Source organism: Dromiciops gliroides, chromosome 2 (assembly GCF_019393635.1).
Source record: "Dromiciops gliroides isolate mDroGli1 chromosome 2, mDroGli1.pri, whole genome shotgun sequence".
Lineage (NCBI taxonomy): Eukaryota > Metazoa > Chordata > Mammalia > Microbiotheria > Microbiotheriidae > Dromiciops > Dromiciops gliroides.
This window is the reverse complement of record NC_057862.1, coordinates 85,837,205-85,862,137: the sequence shown is the minus strand read 5'-3', so window position 1 is coordinate 85,862,137 and position 24,933 is coordinate 85,837,205. Positions and strand designations below refer to the sequence as shown.

At 38.1% G+C, this 24,933-nt stretch overlaps 1 protein-coding gene across 1 annotated transcript in view; it reads left to right on the top strand.

Moving 5' to 3' along the window:
* GPR26 (G protein-coupled receptor 26) overlaps positions 1-24,072 on the top strand; it is a 42,590-nt gene extending 18,518 nt beyond the window's left edge. The window contains exons 2-3 of the mRNA XM_043985402.1: positions 1,876-1,989; positions 16,090-24,072. Coding sequence (XP_043841337.1) covers positions 1,876-1,989; positions 16,090-16,321 — 346 coding nt within the window. The 3' untranslated portion in view covers positions 16,322-24,072. The remainder of the gene's footprint in view (positions 1-1,875; positions 1,990-16,089) is intronic.
* The last annotated feature ends 861 nt before the right edge of the window (positions 24,073-24,933 follow it).

Genomic DNA, 24,933 nt, shown 5'->3' with positions numbered 1-24,933 from the left:
ATGGAATTGTAGAACTCAACAAATATTCATCCAGTATGAAGACCTGAAGTGAGGGGAACTCATTACTTTCTGAGGCAGTCCACATCCCATTTTTGGATTGGTCTAATTGTTAGAATGTTCATCCTTATTTTGAAACTTAATCTATTTCTTTACAACTTTCACCCATTGCTTCAAGTTCTTCTCTGTGTCATCAAGCAGAACAATTATCTCTCTTCCTTGTGACAAACCATCATAAGCTTGAAGATGAGTATCCCCCCTTGCTCTGCCCACTTCTTCCCTTCTCATAACTAAATGTCCTCTCTTCTTTCTACTGATCTTCCATGGATCATCTTCTAGTGCCTTCCCCTTTAAGATTGTTATTGTTCAGTCATTTCAGTGATTTCAGACTCTTTGTGACCCTATTTGGGGTTTTCTTGGCAGAGATACTGAAGTGGTTTGCCATTTCCTTCTCCAGCTCATTTTATAGATGAGAGAACTGAGGCAAACAAGGTTAAGTGACTTGTCCAGGGTCACACAGCTAATAAATGTCTCAGGCGAGATTTTAACTCAGAAAGATGAGTCTTCCCAAATCCACCATTATATTCACCATGCCCCATAGCTTCCCTTTGAGATTACCTTTCAATTACACTTTCATTCTCTCTCTCTCTCTCTCTCTCTCTCTCTCTCTCTCTCTCTCTCTCTCTCTCTCTCTCTCTCAAAACCAGTCATCTTTGTATTTGTTTCTCCTAATTAGATTATGAAGTCTCTGAGGACAGGAACAATGTGTGCTTTTCTTCATATGCCCAGCACTTCACCCAATGTCTGGCATCTATAAAGGATTTACTAAATGGTTGTTGCCTGACATGGGATGCAACAAGGGCAGAGTAATGTGAATCTGTTGCTTCCAGTGTTATGGACACTTTGTATCTCTTAATGACATTTAAGATCACATTTTCTTTTTTTGGATTATATCTCACCAGTGATTCATTATTGACTCAACTCAATTTGGAAAACATTTATTAAACATCTAGTAAAAACAACACACTTTTTAAGTGTAGAGTATACAAAAAAAATAAGGTGCTTACATTCCATTTGATGAATACAGGATGCCTGCAGAGAACATATGGGAAGGGAAAAATAAGTCTGATGTGGTAGGTAAGAGCACAGCTGTGGGAAGGCTTTTGATGTCACACTGAGGAGTTTGTACTTTATCTTGGAGGAAATAGAGAGCCACTGAAGTTTTTTGAGCAGGGTAATGATATGGTCACACTTGCAATAGGTAGCTGTGGTGGATTGGACAAGGAACCAAACTTCCACATCTTTTTCAGAAGACTTCCTTTTTGGGTGGGCCTCTCTTATCTTATACCTTTTCTACCACAGAAGCTATTACGATTTAATAGCTAAAAACTGACTTGTGGGACAACCTCTGTATGTGAAATGGATTCCTTTTGAAACCCCTTCATTTTACATATGAGAAAACTGAGATCTCCCAGAGAAGTTAAATAACTTTCCTAAGATCCAACAGGGCAGAAAGTGGCAGAGACAGGGTGTTACACCAGGTCCTCTTTGTTCTTCTTAGGTATCCAGGGATTTTGAGGCTAAAAAGATAGGTACAATACAGTGGAAAAATCACTGGAATTGAAGTCAGATAACCTGAGTTCAAATTTGGGTTTTATCCCATACTATCTGTGTGACCTTAGACATGTCACTTAAACTTTTCAGGTCTCAGTTGTTTCTTCTGTAAACTGAGGGATTTGGACTACATGGACTCTAAGGCACCTTTTAGCTTTAAATCTACTATGCTATGTTGTTGATCCGTCTTTCCCTAAATGACATTTAGAAACCCTGGTATGGGACACAATTCACATGTCTGTTGTTTTTTATGATGTCTTACAGTGTGAGAGAACGCTGCTTGGAGGAACAGAAGAGACGCAGGCAACGGGCCACCAAGAAAATCAGCACCTTCATTGGGACATTTCTGCTTTGCTTTGCACCGTATGTAATTACAAGGTAAGTCAAGCTTCATGGGACTCATACATTTTACTGATCTTGCACCACTGCAGTTTGTGTGTGTGTGTGTGTGTGTGTGTGTGTGTGTGTGTGTGTGTGTGTTTCATCTTTTCCCACAAAGACTCTACACCAATTCTCCCACATAATAAAATGGATAGGAAGCATGGAATATTAGATAGAGAGTCTTATACCTTGTTTCAGCTTCTTCCTCTGACATCTACTGGCTCTGTGTGACTCTGGGCAATTCCCTGAACCTCTCAGTGCCCCCAGGCAACTCTCTAAGACTCTGGATTGCAGAGAAGTTACATGTATGCATTAATAGCTGAGTGTCCTCACCAGGGAACCCTCTGTGTTGATGAAACATCAAAGAAAGCAAAATAGGAGAATGAGTTTACTTTGGGGAAAGTGATGATGATGGTGCTAATGATTCTGATAGAAAGGGTAAGAAGAGGGCTGGGAGGGGCAGCTAGGTGGCGCAGTGGATAGAGCACCGGCCCTGGAGTCAGGAGTACCTGGGTTCAAATCCGGCCTCAGACACTTAACACTTACTAGCTGTGTGACCATGGGCAAGTCACTTAACCCCAATTGCCTCACTAAAAAAAAAAAAAAAAAAAAAAAAAAAAGAAGAGGGCTGGGAGGTCTAGCCTTGAGAAAGTATGAATTATATAAACCCTCTTTAGATAGTGATCTTATGCCACAACCCATTAAGGTCTTGCTTTCTGCCTTAGCAGGTCTGATAAACTAACTTGTGTCATGGTTAATAATGTATATCAGCTTTCCCTAATTTCCCTGTGACCAGGTCTTTCTAACCTGGGCCTTGTGAAGACATTGCCTCTTTCAGTGGAATAACTAATAAATAGTAAGACTTTGGGATTCTGTCAAGTTTGTATAGTCTAGAGGGAATCATGCTTTGGTCTCAGATCACAGCATCCAAAGCTACTGTCTCAGCTAATTCTGCTAATCTAAATAGAGGCACTCCGGTATAACTGAAAGAATCCCAGCTCTGTACCATGAGGAATTGGATCTGGACTGTGGTATTGCTCACAACTACTTTTATGATGTTGGGTTACCTTGACTTGATTTACCACCCCCAGGTTTCTGTTTATCCATCTGTAAAATGAGAGGCTTAAGCCCTGTGATGTTACACTGTTGGAAAACAGAGATATGACTAGACAGCCCACAGATTTTCAAATCATTTTAACACACTGCACATGGATGGGGAAGTAGACCTCAAATGAGATGTCAGACTTGCATCAGCAGGGCATTCCAAGTCACCTTGAGAGTAAATATGACTCTGCATCTCCTTGTATTTATTGCACTGTTTCCTCAGAAATAAGCCTTGGCTTTCTTCTCATTGGGAGTATAATTGCTGCTTTTTTATTTTATTCATTCATTCATTCATTCATTCATTCATTCATTCATTCATTGGTTTTTTTATTTATTTTGTTTGTTTTTTGACAGACAATGAGGGTTAAGTGACTTGCCCAGGATCACACAGCTAGTTAGAGTTAGTGATTTATCCACTGTGCCACCTAGCTGCCCCCATAATTGCTGCTTAATTAAGATGATTTCCTGGGGGCAGCTAGGTGGCACAGTGGATAAAGCACCAGCCTTGGATTCAGGAGGACCTGAGTTCAAATCCGGCCTCAGACACTTGCTAGCTGTGTGACCCTGGGCAAGTCACTTGACCCTCATTGCCCTGCAAAAAATAAAATAAAATAAAACAAAATGACTTCCTGATATAATTCTGTCATAGAAATGAGAGGATGTGACCACTAGAGGTCATTTAGTCCATTTCCTTTATCTGCTGTCCGACTGTCCCGAATGCTTTTTACAGCATGACTTTCTAAAAATGTTGACACATCTCTTAATCTGAGTGTGTGAATCTAAATATGCATTATTTTGTGAAACTGAAAAAAATACAGGAACTGAAAAAATTGAAAATGATTCATTGGTTTTATTCAAATAACTTTGTGACAGCTAGTTAATATCCTGTTTTTGTTGTTGTTCTAAATAGTTGTATGAATATTCTTATTATTTGTAGCAAGCTAGTTGGGGTGCATTGATGGGGCCATAAAGAGCCTAAGGGAAAAAAAGACTCCTATCCCTACCCTTCAAGCAATGCATTTTGGTTTTAACAATCTATGGGAAGTTATTTCAGGATGTCTAACCTAAATCTTCTTATTTAAACTAATTCACTATAATTCACTGTTATCCTAAAAGTAGCAGCTTAATGCCTGCGACTTTTTTGGGGGGCTGGGGGGGCAATGATGGTTAAGTGACTTGCCCAGGGTCACACAGCTAGTAAGTGTCAAGTGTCTGAAGCCACATTTGAACTCAGGTCCTCCTGAATCCAGGGCCATTGCTTTATCCATTGCGCCACCTAGCTTCCCCTTGAGATGTATTTAATGAAACACTGAAGAGTACATCTTTATTTTCTGACTCCACCCTGTTCATGAGAATTTCAGCAATGAGCACATTGAAGTTAGAACAAATGACCACTATTGAATTCAGGAAGAAAGGGATGGCTAGATAAGTTTTGCATTTGAAACTTTCAGAAGAATTAGATTCTAGTCCTTGTTTTACCACAATGACTTTGGACAAATCATTTTATCTCTCGGCCAGTTTCCTCAGTGCTAAAATAAAGGGCTTGATATGAGTGACCTCTGAGGTTTCTAAATATATGTGATGGTTAGGGGGAGGGATATGACATGATCATACTTGAACTTTAGAAAGATCACTTCTGCAGCTGAATGGAGGCCAGACTGGAGTGGGGAGAGACTTGAGGCAGGGAAACCAAGCAGCAGGCTATTACAATCATGTAGGCATGAGGTGATGAGGGTCTGGACAAGGGGGAATGGCAGAGTCATAGAAGAGAAAGGAGCAAAGAGGGGAGATGAGAATGTAAAATTGATAGGTTTTGGCAACTGATTGGAGATGAGCAAGGGAATGGGGATGAGGAGTCTAAGATGGCATGTTTCAAGCCTGGATGAGAGGATAAGAAGGGAATGAGCATTTATTAAGTGCCTATTGTGTGCCAGCACTGTTCTAAGCTCTTTACAAAATTTATCTCATTTGATGATGGATGGTGGTATCAAACTTCCACAGTAATAGGAAACATAAGAAGTAGAGAGAATTTGGGAGGGAAAGATAATGAATTGTTTTACATGTAAGTTTGAGACTATAAGGCATCACTAACCTGCCTTTAAACAGACACAAAAGGTTAAAGACCTTTGACTCATTTTATTAACAAAAAATAGTTTTCTCTGCCCAGAGAACCATATCCATGTATGTACCCCATTACCAACACCAGGCTTCCTTTCCCTTTTGATAGGTGGTTTTTAGTTTTTAACTAATTCCTATCTCCAATCTCTAATTAACCATTCTCTGAAGTGTAATGCAAGTGTCTAAAAAGGATTTGTTAGGGTGTGTTATCTTTCTAACCATATACACTTGCAAATAATTAAAGTTCTCCCCAAAATCATCTGAATAGAGCTTTGAAGCATTAAGGCATTTAATGATCTGACAGTGCTATTATTGTGTCTTTTCAAAATAATAGAATTATGTAGATCATAGAAGAATTTACTATACAGATGGCCCTGAAATATTAATATTCTATGAATAAAATGTCTTCTTTTCCATTCTAATGGTTCATGAAAATAAAACATTTTAGCTTAGACCTGTCTTTCTTCACAAGTAGAAAATAAATTCTTTAAGTATTTTTGGATGGTGCCAAGATTGCCCCACATGTGATAGAACAAGTCATGGGGGAAGGTGTGACTACAGGGAACTTAAGTTTTTTTTAGAGTTTTAAAAAAGTTTATTGTTATCTTTGTTTTTAAATTACTTTCATACTTTCCCAAATAAAACCCTCCCTTTTCTAGAGAGCCATTTCTGGTAACAAAAAATAAAAAGGAAAGAGGAGGGAAAAAAGCAATTCACCCAAAACTAACCAATGTATCACTTGGGTCTGACAGTCTACAACATTCCCTAGCCCTGCCAAGATTCTCTAGTTTCTCACCAATGAACGGAAGGGAGAGAGGTGCTTTTTCTCATTCTTTTTTCAGGGCCAAGATTGGTTGTTATATTTACATGGCATTTAAATTTGCTCCTTTTCATTGCTAATCTTTTCACTTACATTACACTGTTTTCAGAGTTTTATTGATTCTTTTCACTTCACTTTGCATCAGTTTTTCTGTCTTGTCATGCTTCTCTGCATTCTTTATGTAGCATCCTTCTTAATTTACCACTTCCAATGCACTACTCTGAAACACTGCTCGTCAATGTATATCCAAAAGCATTTCAACATTGGTACTGGAGAAATTGCTAAATGACTTTGAATTTGTTCTCCACTAGCACAGTGCCTTTCTCTCTTAGTTGTATTACCATCTTTCTAATTACTCAGAACAGAAACCCAAGTTATCTCCAGTTCCCCTTTCTCAGACTACAGAGTGTAAATCACTTGCCAAATATAACCTAGCTAATGGGCATCAGAACCAACTTTTGAACCAGGTCTTCTGATTGGGCTCAAGTGCTCTTATAGTACACCAAAGCTGCCTACCCATACTAAAGGGTATGAGTAAGAGGAATAATTCATTAATGTTTCTGAGTTCTTCCCCTTTTCCCTAAAGAACACTTTATTTTCAAATATTGTTCATGAGATGAATTCTAATAATGATTATTCCTGACATCTAGAAAATCTGTACTTTTACAATGCAAAACTGAAGCAATTCTAGGATATATCGAACAAGAATAATTCCCTCATTGTTTGTTTCTTCCTAATTTTAGGGAAATTGATGGACATTTGATGGATTATATAATATCTTCTAAAAGACAAGTAACTCTGATAATGTTGTTTAAGATGGGAGTGTGGAGAGACATGAGAAAAGTAGACTACTAGGTGCTTATTTTAGTGTACCAAGTTAGAGAGAATGAGGTTCCAAGCTATAATGGTGGAAGTGAGAATAGAAGGAAAGTAACATGTGTGAGAAGCAATGTAAGGGAGAATTGAGAGGTTTCATTTACATAAGATGAGAAGAGTTGAGAAGGGAGAAATTGACGTTCACTCAAATTTCCCATTTAGTTAATTGACTGGATTGTAATGGCTTTAAAATATAGAATATATAATAGAAGGAATAGGTTTCAAGAATGAGTTACTCTGGCTTTATAAAGACTGAATTTAAAATGTCAGTGGGGCATGCAGATGGAGCTGCCCATCAAGAAGTTGGAGAAGCAGATCTGGATCTCACTGGAGAGATCATTGCTACAGACAAAAATTTGGGAATCATTCCCAGAGAAGTGATAGGTAAAGCTATTACAGTAGATAAGACAACCAAGAAAGAAACAAGAGAGGAAAAAAGAAGAGGGTCAAGGTTAAGACCTTGGGCAATGTTCACATTTAGGGACAGGGAAGAATCATAAGACATAGTTGGAGAGGGAGAAGTGTATTGTGTCACCAAAGTCAAGGGAATGAGAGCAATGGTCAGCCATATCAGATACTACAGAGTTTCCCAGGAGGCTGAAGAATAAGAAAAGACAACTAGGAGGAATATTTTAACTATTATTTTGGCAGCTGTTTGGAAGATAGTTTTTAGGAAAAAGAAAGTGAAAATCAAGAATCCAAAGAGAAGGCTATTCCAGGGCTTGCCTTGGAAAATGGACTTCCAATGAATATGTTCATTGAAATCCTTTAGGATATAAAAGGATATAAAATATTCCTCTATCCCCTGCCTGGAGCTGGCACCCTGAATTAAACAAATATAAAAGCCTTGGATATTTGGGTGATCAAGTAAAGGGGACTTGTGTCATCTAAGCCTGAAACTGCAGCCTCCCATTTGTACATTTGGTGGTGATTGCTACACAACATAATTGTCTCATTTTTAAAAGAAAAGGTTACTAAAGTATTCAATGAAGGAAATGATATGGGTGTGAACTAACTAGGGTGGTGGTCATTTTAAAAAATCATTGAAAAACCATTCTAAAATATAAGGATTTGACCCCAAGGAGATTAATTGTACAGAGAGCAGTTCTAATAGGTACAGGAAAAAGCCAGATTCCAGGAGGTTAAGGGGTATGTGAGGAAGTGAAAGTAATGGTTATTTAGCAAGTAGGAAAAAAAAAAACCTCACGATAGTAGGATGGTATGTTGTTGAGGAAGCAACTTGAATCAAGGTGGTTCCACTCCTCTGCCCACTGCTCCCCAGGATAGGGGAAACCTGAGAATATTGAATGGTATGTGAGAAGGCCAGTGGAAAGAGGGATATTAAGTATGGAAGCAAGAAGGAAGCGATAACTGATGAGTAAATCCTAGAAGAAGTGAGAGGCCAAAGTCATATAAAGCACTAGTAGTTTTATTCTTTGCCAGTATTTGCATGGGTAAATCATGAAGAGAAGGTTTTCCCCAATTTCATTTAGTGATGGAAGAGTATGTGTTTAAATGCAAAATCATGTTTTTTGCTATTGCCTTTGAAGGATGTTATTGCCTCGCTATTGCCTTATCAATCACTGTGGATGAATGTTCCACCAGTACTTAGTACAGTGCTTGGCACATAGTAGGTGCCTAATAATTGTTTATTGGTTGATTGGCATTTCAACTCAAGACAAACAGCTCTACACCATTACCTTGGACAGGTCTTTCATGACACTACACTGTCCAGAGGATAGGAAACAATCTGTGCTTCTTTACTCTTAGAAATATCCATTGTTTATTTATTTATTAACTGCAAAATCCTGCTTTTTCCAGGTCATTCAACTTTCCCCATGGGGTTGGATCCCTGATGTGAAAATCCTCAGTCAATTTCATTGGGCTAGATGATCTTTTTATTTTTCTAAAGTTTCTGCCATCATATTTTACAATGTTGTCTCTCTCCAAGTGACAGGAATCTGTCCCAGTTAGGTCATTTCTAAGTATGCTTTTGTCATTTGAGGCCCTTTTCATTAACAACTGTCCTTCTGTGAACAAAGAAAGGGATTGGGCACCTGCCACCAGCTGTTCTTGTGTCAGCTGGCAGACATCAGTCTACATTCAGTGTGATTCTGGTAATAACCATGGCAGTGAAGCCTGTCCATCAATGCACACTGCTGTCTATAACTGGACTTCTTTTCCTCAGGCAACTCTGAAGAGTGCTGGTCATGTCATTGTTTCTCCAAATCAATGTACCTTTGTGGATTCTTGGATTCTGGGATGAGAAGGGCAACGAATTTGGCAGCACAGAAATTGGGAACTTTGCTCCTTCCCCACATGGTGATTTAGAACTTTGCTTAGATTCATGCAATCATTGGTCTAGGAATAGAAGGGGTCTTAGAAGTGACAGAATCCAATTCCAACCCCCTCCATACCCACATTTTACAGAAGAGGAAAGTGACACTCAAAAAAGTAAGCAATTTTGGGGCAGCTACATGGGGCAGTGGATAGAGCACCGGCCCTGGAGTCAGGAGTACCTGAGTTCAAATCTGGCCTCAGACACTTAACACTTACTAGCTGTGTGACCCTGGGCAAGTCACATAACCCCAATTGCCTCACTAAAAATAGATAGATAGATAGATAGATAGATAGATAGATAGATAGATAGATAGATAGATAGATAGATAGAAAAGTTAGCAATTTGCCCAACATCACACAGTATCTGAATGTAGACTCAAGCCCAGGTCTCACTGACTTAAAGTCCAGTGTTCTAGCAGCCCTACCACACTGCTTCTCAAACATTCAAAATATCAGGACACAGCATTATCATCACAGTATCAGTAAATTCCATTATCTCAGAGTCAAAGGGGATCTTATAGGCCATCCATTTGCAATCATATTTATAAAAGTATCCCTTAACCCTTTACCCACAAATGGTCATCCAGCCTTTGCATGAAAGTCTTCTGCTTCCTCTAGAATTAGCCCATTCCACTTTTGCTCAGCTCTAATTTTAAACCAAGTTTTCCTATATATTAATCCTAAATCTGACTCTCTACAACTTCCACCTATTGTTCCTAGTTCCAGCTTTGGGTCAACTGGATCCAATCTAATCCTTCTGATACCCCTTATTATTTTAATTTGAGCTATAGCTAGAAAGATATTCATAGGTCATTGGGTTCAAATCTCTATTTTACAAAAGAAAAACCAGGGGCCCAGGTAATTTAAATGACTTGCCTAAGTTCACACAGGTAGGAAGAATACAAGTTAAGATATGAACCCATTGTCACTGATTTCAGAAACATTTCTTTTTTCACAGTACCAGTGCGTACCAGAGCAGTGGTATTGCAAGGAGATATTCAAAGATAGCTTTTCCCCCAAGCCTTCTTTAGGTAAAACATTCCCATGTGTTTTAGCAAATCCTCCTACAGCATGACTTCAAGAACTTTCACCACTGTAGTTACCCTTCACTGACTGCCCTGCAGCCTAAGATTACATCAACATCCACTATTTTTAAAAGTCCAGTGTTAATCATAGAATGTCAGAATAGGAAGAGACCAGAGAAACCACCCAGCCAATGCCCTCCCTGATAAATTAAACCTTTATGCAACCATTCATCCAATTGTTTTTGAATGTTTCAAGTAAGAAAAAGCACTCTTGCTACTGAGCCCCTTGGAGGAGAGCTCAAGTAGTTTGAAACCTTGCTTTTGCAGAGCCAACTTCTGCCTTCCTACAATTTCTCCTTCAAGGTACATAGATAATAAAACACTCCAGGCTAGTATTATTTCCAGCTCAGTAGGACTGCTGCTTGTCCTGAGTGGAAAGGTCTTTTCTCAATTCTCATTCTCTTTAATCTCTCTGCAGCCTTTGACATTGATGATCACTCTTTGCTCCTCGATAATTCCATATTCTCTAGGCTTTTGGGACACCACTCTCTACTGGTTTTCCTACTATATTTCTGATAGCTTCTTCTCATATCCATTGCTGGATCTCCTTCAGATCACAACCTTTAACGGTAATTGTCTCTAAAGGTTCTCTCCTGAGCTCTCTTCTCTTCTCTCTCTATACTACTTTACTTGGTGATCTCATCAGCACCATCTTTTGCTGGTGATACTCAAATCTATCTATACTGCCCTAAAATTTCTGCTAACTTTCAAACTCAAATCTCTACCTGCCTTTCAGATATCTCAAACTAGATGTCCAATAGACATCTGAAATTCAACATATTTAAAAGTTAGTTCCTTATATTTTTCCCTAATTCTAATTTCCCCCAACTCCCCTAACTCTCCCCAATTTCTACCTATTTCGTTTCTTTAGAAAGGAACGCAATCAGGGGCAGCTAGGTGGTGCAGTGGATAGAGCACCAGCCCTGGATTCGGGAAGACCTGAGTTCAAATCCAGCCTCAGACATTTAACACTTAGTAGCTGTGTGACCCTGGGCAAGTCACTTAATCCTAATTGCCTCACCAAAAAAAGAAAGAAAGAAAGGAAGGAAGGAAGAAAGAAAGAAAGAAAGAAAGGAAGAAAGGAAAAAAGAAAGAAAGAAGGAAGGGAACACAATCCTACCAGTCCTGCAGGTTTGCAACTTGGGTGCTATACTTGATTCTTCTCTCTTCTCACCCACCCCCCATTTCCAATCCGTTGCCAAAGTCTGTCAATATCATTTTTGCAATATATATAAAATATTCTCCCTTCTCTCCTTTCTGGTTCAGACCGTCATCAAATCATGCTGGCACTATTTCTTTTTCTTTTCTTTTTTTTTTTTTTTTGCGGGGCAATGGGGGTTAAGTGACTTTCCAGGGTCACACAGCTAGTAAGTGTCAAGTGTCTGAAGCTGCATTGAACCCGGGGTACTCCTGAATCCAGGCCAGCGCTTTATCCACTGTGCCAACTAGCTGCCTCCCTGGCACTATTGAATACCCTGCTGGTGGGTCTGCTTACTTTGAGTCTCTCCCCACTCCAATCGATCCTCCACTTAGCCTCCAAAGGTGATTTTTAAAAACAAGGTCTGACCATGTCACCACCATAGTCAATAAACTCTAGTGGGATTTCTCTTAACCCTCCAGGATTAAATATAAGATCCTATATTTGATGTGCATAGCCCTTCATAGCCTAACCACCTCCTATATTTCCATTTTTCTTACACCGTATTCCCCCACATGTCCTCACTGATCCAGTAATACTGGTCTCCTGGCTATTCCACAAACAAGACACTTTACAGCTCAGTTCCAGACATTTCCTCTGTCGGTTCCCCATGCCTTTAATGTCTTCCTTCTTCATCTTTACCTATTGGTTTCCCCAATTTCCTTTAAGTTCCAGCTAAAATCCCATCTTCTACAGGAAGTCTTTTCCCACCTCTCTTACTACTAGTGACTTCCTTTTCTTATTTATTTCCTATTTATCCCGTTTAGATTGTTTGGATATATTCATTTGCTTGTTGTTTCCCTCTTTGGATTGTGAGCTCCTTGAGGACAGGGACTGTTTTTTGCCTCTTTCTGTATCCCCAGTTCATTAGCACAGTGCCTGATATACAATAGATACATACTTTATGCTTACTGACTGACTGACTGACTGACTGACTGACAGAAATGGCAATTCCTAGGACCAAATTATAATATAATTTACATTTTAGTCATAAGAGGTCATTTTCTTTTTATATTTCTCTCTGTTTGAAGGAGTCATGGTTACTGCACTCTTTGTTCTGAAAACAAAAAGAAAAGCCAAATATATGTATTCCTTCTTTGGAATCATCAATCTGTGATTTAGTTAGGACTTATTTGTTTCTTGTGCCATGTTAGGTACAAGAAGAATGCAAAAGATGCAGAAAACATAGTGCCTATATTACAGGAGCTTAGTGTAAGAGCTTACAAATTCAGGCTTGATATTAGAAAAAATATTATATCAATAGAGAAATAGAAAGGATAACAGGTTGCTTTGGAAGGTAATGAGTTCTCCTTACTGGTAGTCTTCAAGTAAAGATAAGCACTTATTAAGTACATTATAGAGAGAATTCTTTCTAAGGTAGGGATTAAACTAGGATGAGAAAGTCATGAGATTCTTCCCAGGTCTTGAAGTTCTGATTCAGTAATCCTTGTTAAGTGATGAATGTGTATGTATATGTATACACACATATGCTAGTTAGGTATCATATACATCCATAATCCATACATATATACATCTATCTATCTATATCTATATCTATATCTACACCTACATCTACATCTATCTATCTATCTATATCTGTCTAGCTGCCTGTATGTATGTATACACATACACCATTCCCTTCTAGCCCCACAAGCAACTTTGATTTTACCACCAATATTTCCATCATAAGAGATAAATGATATATATAATTTAATATAGATTGTGATATTTATACTCTGAATATGTTATGACAGTGATCACATATTGGATAGGAAAGGAAAGGTAGAAAGTGAGAAAGGAAAAAATCCAGATACTTGAAATCTAATAAGTTCTGACCCATTATCTGTGTTTTTGTCATTGTCAATGCTTCTTTCTCAAGAGGATGTTACACTCATCATCCAACAGGAATTTGGGTGTTACCTGTTCTCATAAGATGCTCTGTGCCTTGTGATAATTCCTTTGCTGAAGTTAGGAAGTTTGACCATCCAAAAAGTGCTGCATAATAGATAGTTTGATGGGCTTTGGGTCAGGAAGAACTGGGTTCAAATTATACCTCTTGTACTTTCTATTGCTGGAGGACCTTGAGTAAGTCACTGAAGCACTCTGTATTTTCCTCTATAAAAATGGAGACAATAAGACCTACAGTATGTCAATCATAGGGTTGTTGTGAAGCTTGAATGAGATCATGCATCAAAGTTCTTTGCAAACCATGAGTACTATCATAAATATCAAGCTGGTATTATTCAGCAATCTTTGTAGTAGTAGACATTGTGGGGATGCATCTAGGCATCACATAGCAATAGTTTTCAGGAGTTAAGCAATGGTTTATTCTTTTGTTAGGATTATTTTAGTTTCTTTTCAATTTAAAATTAAGTCATTTTCAAATGCATCCCCCCTGCCAAATAAACTTTTGATAAATGTAGGCACCTCTGACTTGACTTCCTAGTTAAGTCTTCTGCATTCCTAGGTGTGCAGGAGGGAGGACACAGGGAAACTGACATCCAAAATACTTCCCTCTCATCTGTTTCATAGAGTTATACCATAGAGTTTAGGCTTGGGATGAATGATCCTTTTCTCTAGTTCTTCAGGAAAAAAATATCACCTGAAAATAGATGCTACAAGTGGGAATAATTGGAAATCAGTCGGAGTGTTTGGGGAATTTCAAATCTTTTCATCATAGATGGGTAAAACTACTCAGCAGGTCAGCTTAAAAAAAAGAAGTTTATAAAAGCCCACTTGAGAGGAAGTGACTTGCAAACAACAAAATCGATTAAAATGAATAACTCTATGCTTTTTATTTCCCATAGACACAATTAGCCAAAATTAGCTCTCTGGGTATCGTCCCATTGTTGTCCACATAATTCTGACTGTATGTGGTCTTACTGTCACGAAGGTAAGCCACATAATCTGTGTCTAAATACAACCCCCAGGCATACTACTTGGGAGAAGAAAATAAATGCTTCACTTTGGAGATACCCATCACCTTCTTCCATAAGACAACCATTCACATATTGGATAGTGTGATGGGCACTGGAAGAACTGGGTGCAAATAATGCCTCTTGTCCTCACTGTAGCTGAGTGGCCATGAGTAAATCACTGAACTATTCTCTTTTTTCCTCTTCAAAAATGAATATAAAAGATATGAGTTCCATTATATAATATATTATGTACAATTATATCATTTACAATAAATTAACATAATTTATTGTATATATATTTAATATATACATATATTTAAATATATTATACATACGAATACATATATTTATAAGTATATATGTATATGCATGTAAGTACACACATATAGATATACATGTGGTAATTATAGATATAATATTCATACTTAATTATATATGATATATAAATCATAACTTGTAATAATTAATCCATTGCATCACCTACCTGCCACATGACTTGTCTGAGGTAATGTAGTTAGTAGGCAGAACGTGGACTAGAATCTAGATTACCTTTCTTTGCCAAAAGAAGGAAGAGAGGGAAGGAGGGAGGAAAGGAAGGAGGGAGGAAGGAAGGGAGGAAGGGAGGAAGGGAGGAAGGGAGGAAGGGAGGAAGGGAGGAAGGGAGGAAGGGAGGAAGGGAGGAAGGGAGGGAGGAAGGAAGGAAGGAAGGAAGGAAGGAAGGAAGGAAGGAAGGAAGGAAGGAAGGAAGGAAGGAAGGAAGGAAGGAGGCCAGAGAGAGAGAGAGAGATCGGGGCTTCACTGCTCCTGTGACTCATGAGTCTGCACAGCCAATTAGCATGAGAGGAGAAGCTAGAATCTGTATCTACAGATTCCCTATGAAGAGGATCCCTTTCATGTTGTTCCCTCAGTGAGAGTTCTCTCCCCAGTTTTCAAAGCCACATTCTGTGAAAGCAAAGAACTAGAAATAAAGTTGGTTCCCGTCAGACTGAGGGGAAAACAAACTGCTATTTGAACATGAAAAAACTTTAAAATTGTGCCATAAGAAAGGACAGATGGGGGAAATCCAGAGAAACATAGGAAGGTCTACATGTATTAATATGGATTAGAAATAACCCTATGTCTATTAACTGTAGCAGTACAAATTAGAAATATTTCTTAAAAGGAAGCCTATCTCTACGCAATTGAAAAGTTAGCAATGATCTTAAAGAATAGACAATGAGACCCACCTCTCTCCCCATTATTTTTTTTTTTTTAGTGAGGCAATTGGGGTTAAGTGACTTGCCCAGGGTCACACAGCTAGTAAGTGTTAAGTGTCTGAGGCCGGATTTGAACCCAGGTACTCCTGACTCCAGGGCCAGTGCTCTATCCACTGCGCCACCTAGCTGCCCCCTCTCTCCCCATTATTAGTGCACTAGTAGGGCAGAATGCTGGGTTGTCATACACACTGTCAGACCAGGTCACTCACTGTATTGGGTGTTTTGGCTTGACTGTGTCTCCTTGTAACAAGGAAGGATTCAATCTGGGGAGTACAGGGGGAAGGGAAAGAAGAAGGAATTTCTAGAAATAACCATGATGTAAAAGCAAAACCCATAAATAATATTTATTTTAAAAATAATGATTCTGTTTCATTCTTTTCAGGTTGGTAGAATTATCCTACATTGGCCCCATCAGTTATCACTGGGGAGTCTTCTCCAAGTGTTTGGCTTACAGCAAAGCGGCATCAGACCCCTTCGTGTATTCTTTATTAAGGCACCAGTACAAGAAGAGTTGGAAGGACATACTGAACAGGATTCTCAAAAGAGGTTCCATCAATTCTTCAGGCCTCACAGGGGACTCACACAGTCAAAATATTTTGCAAATCACAGAATGAAGGAAAGTGCTCCAGTCATCAGAATAGAAAGTGGAAGCATGGATGGGGGCCAGAAGGGAAGACCTCCAAGATATTGAATAAAAACCCATCATCAGCTCACCACCATGCAAAGTACCATATCCATCAACCTGTGGCTTGTCTGCTTTCCTGAGTAGACTGTTGTCTCGGCACTGCTTGGGAAAGCCATGTCAAAGAGTGACACTGGAAAGGCTTTCTGTCCTTTTTCCTGAAGGCTTGATTTAGCTTCCAGACTCCCTGGAGGCAGTAGAGCAGTTGGCCCAAAGTGTGAAGTCTCCCCAGGTGGCCCCAGAGTCCAGGCACTGAAGGAAGGTGGTCATTTAATTCATGACTGGACTTTAGCTCCTCAGTTCATTCTCTAGCCAGTGGGGATTGTGCTCAGTGTTGTACTGTTAAAAATAATAATTATAATTGATTGTCTATAGGATAGGTCAGACATTCAAAAAGGGATTATGGGAGTAATGGCTTATTTCAAAAAGCATCATGGATTCAGGTCTACAGTCATCCCTATTAATTTGTAGCTGCTATAATCGGCATAAATGATGCTTGATATACTTAGGTTCCATCTACACTCATGCAAACTGGTTTGGGAAAATTTTTTAATTGTATCATATGCTTGGTCATGAACCTTGTTTTCCAAGTAATCAGTTGTCAGACTAAGTTTAATTTCATTCCCAACTCCCTCACCTCTTACGTGTATACAACCATCCAGGACTGGTTTGTTTGGGTGGACATTACCTTAGTGTAACAGTAACTCAAGTTGATAGATGACACCTTAATTTAATCCCATTTGAATGGACTGATTCTAACACTATTTTCTTCTGATTCCTTGCTGTGGCCGATTTGACTCTATTTTGAGTTGGGTCAAATTGAGGGACCATAACTTACACTTCCTTCCATTTACAATGATCCTGTGTTTTTGGGAAACATGTCAACCTTGTCCTACCCAGTGACATATCTCATTTGGTACTTTAAAGGAGGCAGATGGGAGAGAACTTGTTTCTTTTTTTATCTTAACCCTAAATGATTGTCTCCAACTTTGAAAAAAAGAATATAAGATACATTGAGCTGTTTGCCAGCTACATTTGCTAAATTCTAAATAGAATTAAACATAGGCCAAGGATAAGGCCACAACTGAAACTGGCCAGGGAAGCAAACCTTCCATCCCTGTATCCAGTCTTTCAGTCTCCAGTAGCCTTGTCTTTGCCAGAAAAATGGAGATGAGGGAGTTATTGAATTTGATTAATGCAAGCCAAATTCATCAGAAATACTTTTCTATTACACTTAAGGGAGATATAAAGAATCATTGTCATCTTTTATTCTTGGGCTTTGTAGATATCATCATAACATTAGACCCCAGATAGCCCTGAACCTGCTTATATTTCATGAACCATGGAACGAGGTATGAAACTTAGAATTCCACCCCTCCTGAGAAGGACTGACATTCATCATTGAATGGATTCCTTTTACAATAAATTATGGATGTGTCTGTGGGATGTAGCTAAAAACAGAAGGTTGACCTAATACCTGAATCCTTAAAAATTAAATTAAAAATAACTCTCATGTTAACATAGCATCTTAGTTTCCAAAGTGTTGGTAAGTATTTGTATTCCCATTTAAAAAATGACAAAGTTGAGTCTCACAGAGGTTAGTGGATGTGCTCATGATCAGATAAATTTACTAGCATAGATGTTAGAACAGGGATTAAAATCCAAGTCTCTTGATTCCAAGTCTAAGAATCTTTCTGCTACACTGTGTTGGACTGGATCTTGTGGAAACAGGCTGCAAAGCCTAAAGAGAATTGGAAAGAATGATAACGTTGGCCATGATTAAATATAGAAAGGTGAGCATATACACATCTATGGGTATTGCATGTATTTTCATTTATACATATATACAAACACACACATATATGTATCTAAATGTTTGTATATAATATGCATGTGTATACGGAGAGAGAGAGAGAGAGAGAGAGAGAGAGAGAGAGAGAGAGAGAGAGAGAGAGAGAGAGGTGAGCACACTGTGTGGTAGAGATCAAGCGTTTGGATTTTGGATTGAGGAAGACATGGGTTTAAGGGTCTTCTCTGACCCAAATTGGTTCTGTGATCCTGCCCAAGCAGGAAACTCTCTAAGAGGAGTAGTTGTTTAGACAGTTGAGTTTCATCAATAGGAGCTCCCTATACCAATTAATCAAAGGTCTTGTCCAACATAGATTATATATTTCACCATACACACACACGCACACACATGTACATGCAGTGTGTAAACTTTGCCCCTAACTTCAATATCCCAGGTGAATTATCTACCTTATTTCAGCAAATCGATTTAATAAATTTAACACCATTTCTCAGGTAGGATAAAAAGAAACAACCTCCCAGTATTGTTAGCTAGATTGCACCATATCATGAAATGTACAGTCTTTACTGGTTAGACACTGAGAGGTGGTAAATTGAGATAAAAAGTTTTAAAATAAGAAAAAGATAAGCAATCAAATTTGGAAACCTGTATCTCGTCCTATGTAGTTAATCTCATTTGATCAGATTTCCCTCAAGCCCCTGTGCTTTGTTAACTATACTGTGACCTCATTCATTTATAGGATTTTCCTTGATGTCAAATGAGATCTGGGTACACTAAAACTCAACTCATTACCTCCCACACTGGGTAAGTTAGTGGTGCATTTTATTCCTATTTTTAAAATGCCCAGCTGACGTCCCAAAGGTTTCTCACTGAGAATCTTGGCTGTCTTTTACAATTAGAAATGTACTGGAACACAAAAGATCACTTGAGTCATCTCATACCAATTGTTTATCCTGTCCAGTCTTCGTTGGAGCTGGGCATCACCATAAGCAATAAAATTCTCTCCTTGTTTTCATAACAATTGGTTATTCTTTAATTTTACCTTTTTTTAATAAGGAAAGTGGGAAGGACATAGCTAATTCAAATAAACTCATTTAATAATTTTGTGCATAGGTTTTTGCATGTTTCTTTGAAATATGCTATGGAAGTGAATACATTGAACCTTTTCTCTGGCCGGAAGTAACCCTCATATGGGATAAAATCATCACCTATGACTGTGATTAATTATGACGTTTATATTACATGTTACTAGACATACCTTGGATAAATGAGTGAGTACAGTAGGGAAAGGATGTTTGTCAATATGTTCTCAGGCCCTGTCCCTAACTTTTAAGAGGTGACAAATATTATCTCAAAAATAGAGGTAACATGCTATAGGTAGCATTTAAAAACTAGATATTGGCAGGGTTTCATTTATTCCCAGAATTCTTGAATGCTGCATATTCTAATGTCTAAGAACTGATTATGGTAATTGTCTTTTAGTGGGTTGAAATGGAACACTCCATTAAAATTCTAAAAATGCACTTTTAGAGAGACCATTCAGTTTAATAGTAGAATGGGCTCATCCTAAAAGATCAAAAATGATTTGACAAGAAATGAAGCCCTTAGTTGTGGATTTCCCAAGTCATGATAGGTCAATGTTAAATGAGGGTTTGGTAGAGAAATGGGATGTAAGTAATATAGAGATATGACTGCATTGCATACCAAAATGAATTAAGACTTTTAACAAACTAGTTAGTCCACCTGCATCTGGCCCAGAACCAAAATCTATCTAGGAGTTTGGGCATCAAAGATGGGATTGAAAACTGGCACAAATACAGACAATCAAGAATTTGTAGGACCCACTCTAAGGACTATATCACTGAGTTCTGACCATTAAGTTGTTTACCTAGCCTTTAGGTACGTTTATCCAGATACTTGGCCCCTGAAAGGTATGACCCAGGGGCTAGAATAAAATAATAACTTATGAGATACGATTTCTGGGATGCCAGAGATTCCTCTCCTACTACAATTGCCCAGGGTCACACAGCTAGTAAGTGTCAAGTGTCTGAGGTCGGATTTGAACTCAGGTCCTCCTGAATCCAGGGCCAGTGCTCTATCTACTGTGCCACCTAGCTGCCCCTCCTAACTAATTTTTAATCACTGATTCATACCTGGTGAGAAGGGGTTGGTAATGCTAGTATGCTGCCTTCCTGCCAGCCCCCTACTCAGAATGATGATCTAAAGACCATGTACCCCATTATTCTTATACACACACACACACACACACACACACACACAGAAAAACTCACAAACCCTATATTGTGATTCCTTTTCTATCTGCTATATTGACATTTCATTGACTATTGCACAGGTATTTTAAGAACATGACTAAAAACAATGGTTTGATGATGGTATCATCACGTCATTTAGAATGGCCAGTATCCATATGAATTTACTCAGTCCATGGACTCATGTAGAAAATAGTGTTCATTACTGCTCATAACTTCTCTAGGGTGAAATCTATCATATGTTCCAGAGAATTACCTTTACCTAATTCCCCAAGAGTTCCAATTTTTGGTTACCCAGGACACCTATTTTAGTGTGAAGGCAGTTGTTTTGAATTGGTGAAATGTACTCAAAAACATAAAGAGGTAAATGAGGTATGTAGTCTGTAAGGGGCAAGGCTAAGGAAACAAAAATGGGACCCTGCGTAACTGCTAGGAAAATGAAATATTGAAGTTCCCAACATTAGAATATTAGAGAATGTCCAAGTTTCTTTCTCTTTCTTTCTCTCCATATCTATATACTGCATGTATATTGGAGGAGAGGAGGCATGGATGGGCCATAGCCACAGAGAAGGGGAAAATCAATTGAGAAGCATTTGGTTAGTGGTATATAGACTGCCAACATATCTGCTTCTAAAGAATGACATCTATATTTCTTTAAGAAAAATGAACCTAATCTTCATTACCCACTGAATTTACTTAGAGGGCCACTATAAACACAAAAGGTATCCTTCCTAGAACAAATATGAAAATTCATATGACAAGAACAACTTTTTCTTTCTTGTTTTTCAAAAATTGGTGTCATCATTCCACTTAAGTAAACCCGTAAGTCCTTTCCATGTTTCAATCATTGGCCAATTAATCATGTTCTCATTATAAAGTGTCATGTAAATATGTATTTAAGATTTAAAGCTTGAATATTATGGATTTAACCTTATTGGTGTTACAGTTATATCACATATATCCATATTTAAAGTCCTTTTAAAATAATGTTTATAATATTGATTCACTAGACTGTATTTACACCTTCAGGAATTTTTGTGTGGAATTGCTGATCCATGGCCTTTCTGTGTACTTTATCACGCATGCTCAGTAATTGTGTGTGATCAGTAAATTATTTTGGCTTCTTGGTTGAAGACAAATTATCACACATATTTTCAAAGTCCAATCCATGAGATTTTGAGTAATAAGAATGCACAACTGTATCAGAAATCATATAGCTCTCTTTGAGTTAAGAGAGTCCCCAAATAATTTTAAAGGATTGAGCCTTCATGGAACCAGTAGATAAATGCATTTGGGGGTAGTTCTGGAGGTAAGTCATCATAGCCTAGTAACAAACAGAATCTTTGGTGATTGGTCATCATCTTCAAGGCTAGATCAGAGTGGCTATTTGGTGATCCATTAACTTATGCCCAGCCAGCTGAAAGTGGTCTAATGTATGATACTTGATAGACCCCATTCCAGAGTGCTTTGCATCCTGATCATTTAACACTGGACTTATTTTTAAATTATTAATTGCAATTGACCTCCCCCCCCACACACACACACCATATTTGAAATCTGAAAAGTTTCCTCTCAAATGAGTCTCTCTAAAACTTGAAAATCCTGTTTGACAACCACTGTGCAAATACAACCTATCCAGAGTGTAACAAATAGCCTTACTGGAGTCCAGTGTCTTGCCAAAGCATTTCCCAGGGGAGAATTTACAAATTTCGGTATCACGAATTGCCTTGGAAGATTGGGAATAAAAATACAAGTGGTGCCTTGATTTACTCTTATTTCTAAATGGAACTTTTTTCCCCTCTAAATACCAGAATAAGACATTGTTTTTATTTTGTTAGGGACTTTGAAAAGAAGAAATTCAAACCCCTATTTTCCTAGTAGGCACTTCTTTACTCTGACACAATTATTACCACAAGAGTTTACATGTCTTGCCTCATTTAAATAGAGAGCTGGTAAATGTTTCAATTGCTAAATGTCTCATTTAATCCTTGAAAGTAAAGTTAGGAAGCTTATTTTTTCTTCATGATTGGAGAATTTCTATCACTAGGGACCTTTAATTCTTCCAATTAACAAATGGAATATCTAACTCATTGGTTGAACATTAGCCTTAGCCATCTAGTGCTTTCAAGCAATAGGCCAAAAGAGCACACCCAACTTCTTCCCATTCTTTGAACTTTCACAGGGTTTGGGGGAAATTCATTTTTTAAAATATTGACAAGTTTGCATTGAGCCTGGAGAAATGGCTACAGTGAGTATGTAATTACAAAGGAGCACTTTTAAAAGACAGTAGAAGTTGACTTGTTATTTTATCGTTGCACATGTAAATCTACTCTACATCTGAAGTTTTTTTTTTAATAAGAAGACATGAAGTATGAAGTAAAATGACTCATGGGGACAAAATCATCTGGAATTATTTGATTCTTCTAAAATATTGAAAACCAGAAATCATCTGAATTGTGGGAGAATAGAAAGCTATCTTAACGTACCAAGTTCTTCCATTATAATAAATTGTGTACAATCATTAAAAACCTGGAAACCTGGCAAATGAACGTCTGACTCTGGTCCAAACTAAACATTACATAATGTTTGCTAATGTTATTTTAATTGTGTTTTTTCCTAACTCATGTTGTTTTCCCCCCTAAAAATAGAGATCTATTGAAGACAAAAATGATTTTCAAAATCCTCCCTTCATTGAATTAAATACATCTGATATAACCATTTTTCTCAGTTGAAATCTCACTGAGATTTTTGAATCCAAGGACTATGCTGCCTGTTCTGTTTACAAAGGCTTGTGCTTTGTGATCACATATCAAATGTTGTAATATATTTTTATCAATGGTGACTATAGAAAAAAGTATATATTGTGATTTTTGTCAAACAAAGCTTTCTGTTTTAAAAAAATGTGATACCACTATGTAAGGACTTGGTGTAAACATTTTTAGATAAAAGTTTGCATTCAAATATGTCAGGGTTTTTTTTGTGACTTAATGTTTAAAGTTTCAGGTGTATGCATGGAGCTAAAATGGTAAACAATTTGCGCATTACCCTCTGAAAACCCTCCCACCTCTTTGACCCATCTCACATACTAAGGATACAGAGACCACAGGCTACCCTGACTGTCTATCCCAATCTGAGGCAGCTCTATCCAAATCTACCCAACTCGTTAGTGTCTCACACTCCCCAACAAAACTCAGTTCCTCATTTTCTATTTCTTGAATACCTTGCTAGGGGACTAGTCAGCTTGTCTGACTCGGGGATATAATAATAACAAGAAGAAGAAGAAGAAGAAGAAGAAGAACAACAACAACAACAACAACAATAATACTGATAGCCAGCATATATCTAGTGATTTAAGGCTTGCAAAGGGCTTTACCAATACTATCTCACTTGATTCTCACAATAACTCTGGGAGATAGTTATTCTTATTATTCTCATTTTACAGATGAGAAAATTGAGGCTGAGGAAAGTTAAATGAATTGCCAAGGGTCACCCAGCTAGTAAGTGTCTTTGGCTGGATTTGAACCCAGGTCTTCTTGACTCCATGTACAGAGCTCTACCTTTGATGATGATGTGATATTGCTTGGTTTCTGTACCATATCAAGTCCAAACTCCTTCACCCTTATGGCTCCCTCACTTCCTCTTTGCTCTAATTAAACTGAATTAATTGCCCTTCTCTGAGCTCCTCATTGGAATTATTTATACTGCATTTTTTATAGGAGATTCTGTGTCCTTGTTCTTTTCATGTCTTACCTATCTTTCAAGGCCTAGAATAAATGTCACCTCCTCCAGGAAGCTCCTTGATCCCTGATCCCACCCTCATTTGATCTTATAGCACTTTGCATTGCCATATGTATTAATCACCAATTAATGATGTTTTTTAAAGTGCCTACTATGCAAGATGTGTAGTGCTAGCTTCTGGGGATACAAAACAAAAGTAATCCCTTCCTTTAAGGAGTTTTATATCCTACAGGGAGAAACAAACACACAGATATGTAAGATATATACAAAGTGATGGAATGGGAGGGAGGCATTAGCAACTGGGGGGAGAAATCTGGAAGAATCTCACATAGGAGGTGTCATTTGATCTGACTCTGAAAGGAAAACAGAGATTCTAAGAGGGGGCATTAAGCAGAGAATGCATTTCAGGCATGGCAGACAGCCAAAGGCAAGGAGATGGTAGATGAGAACTAGGAATTCTAATCTGGCATGACTGTAAAATGGAATAAGACTGGAAAGGTAACTTGGGGTCAAAGTTTTGAAGAACTTTGCCAAACAGAAGAACTTATAGTTTTTTTGTTTTTGTGGGACAATGAAGGTTAAGTGACTTGCCCAGATTCACACAAGCTAGTAAGTGTCAAGTGTCTGAGGCTGGATTTGAACTCAGATCCTCCTGAATCCAGGGCCAGTGCTTTATCAACTGCACCAACTAGCTGCCCCCTAGAAGAACTTATGTTTGATCCTGGAGGA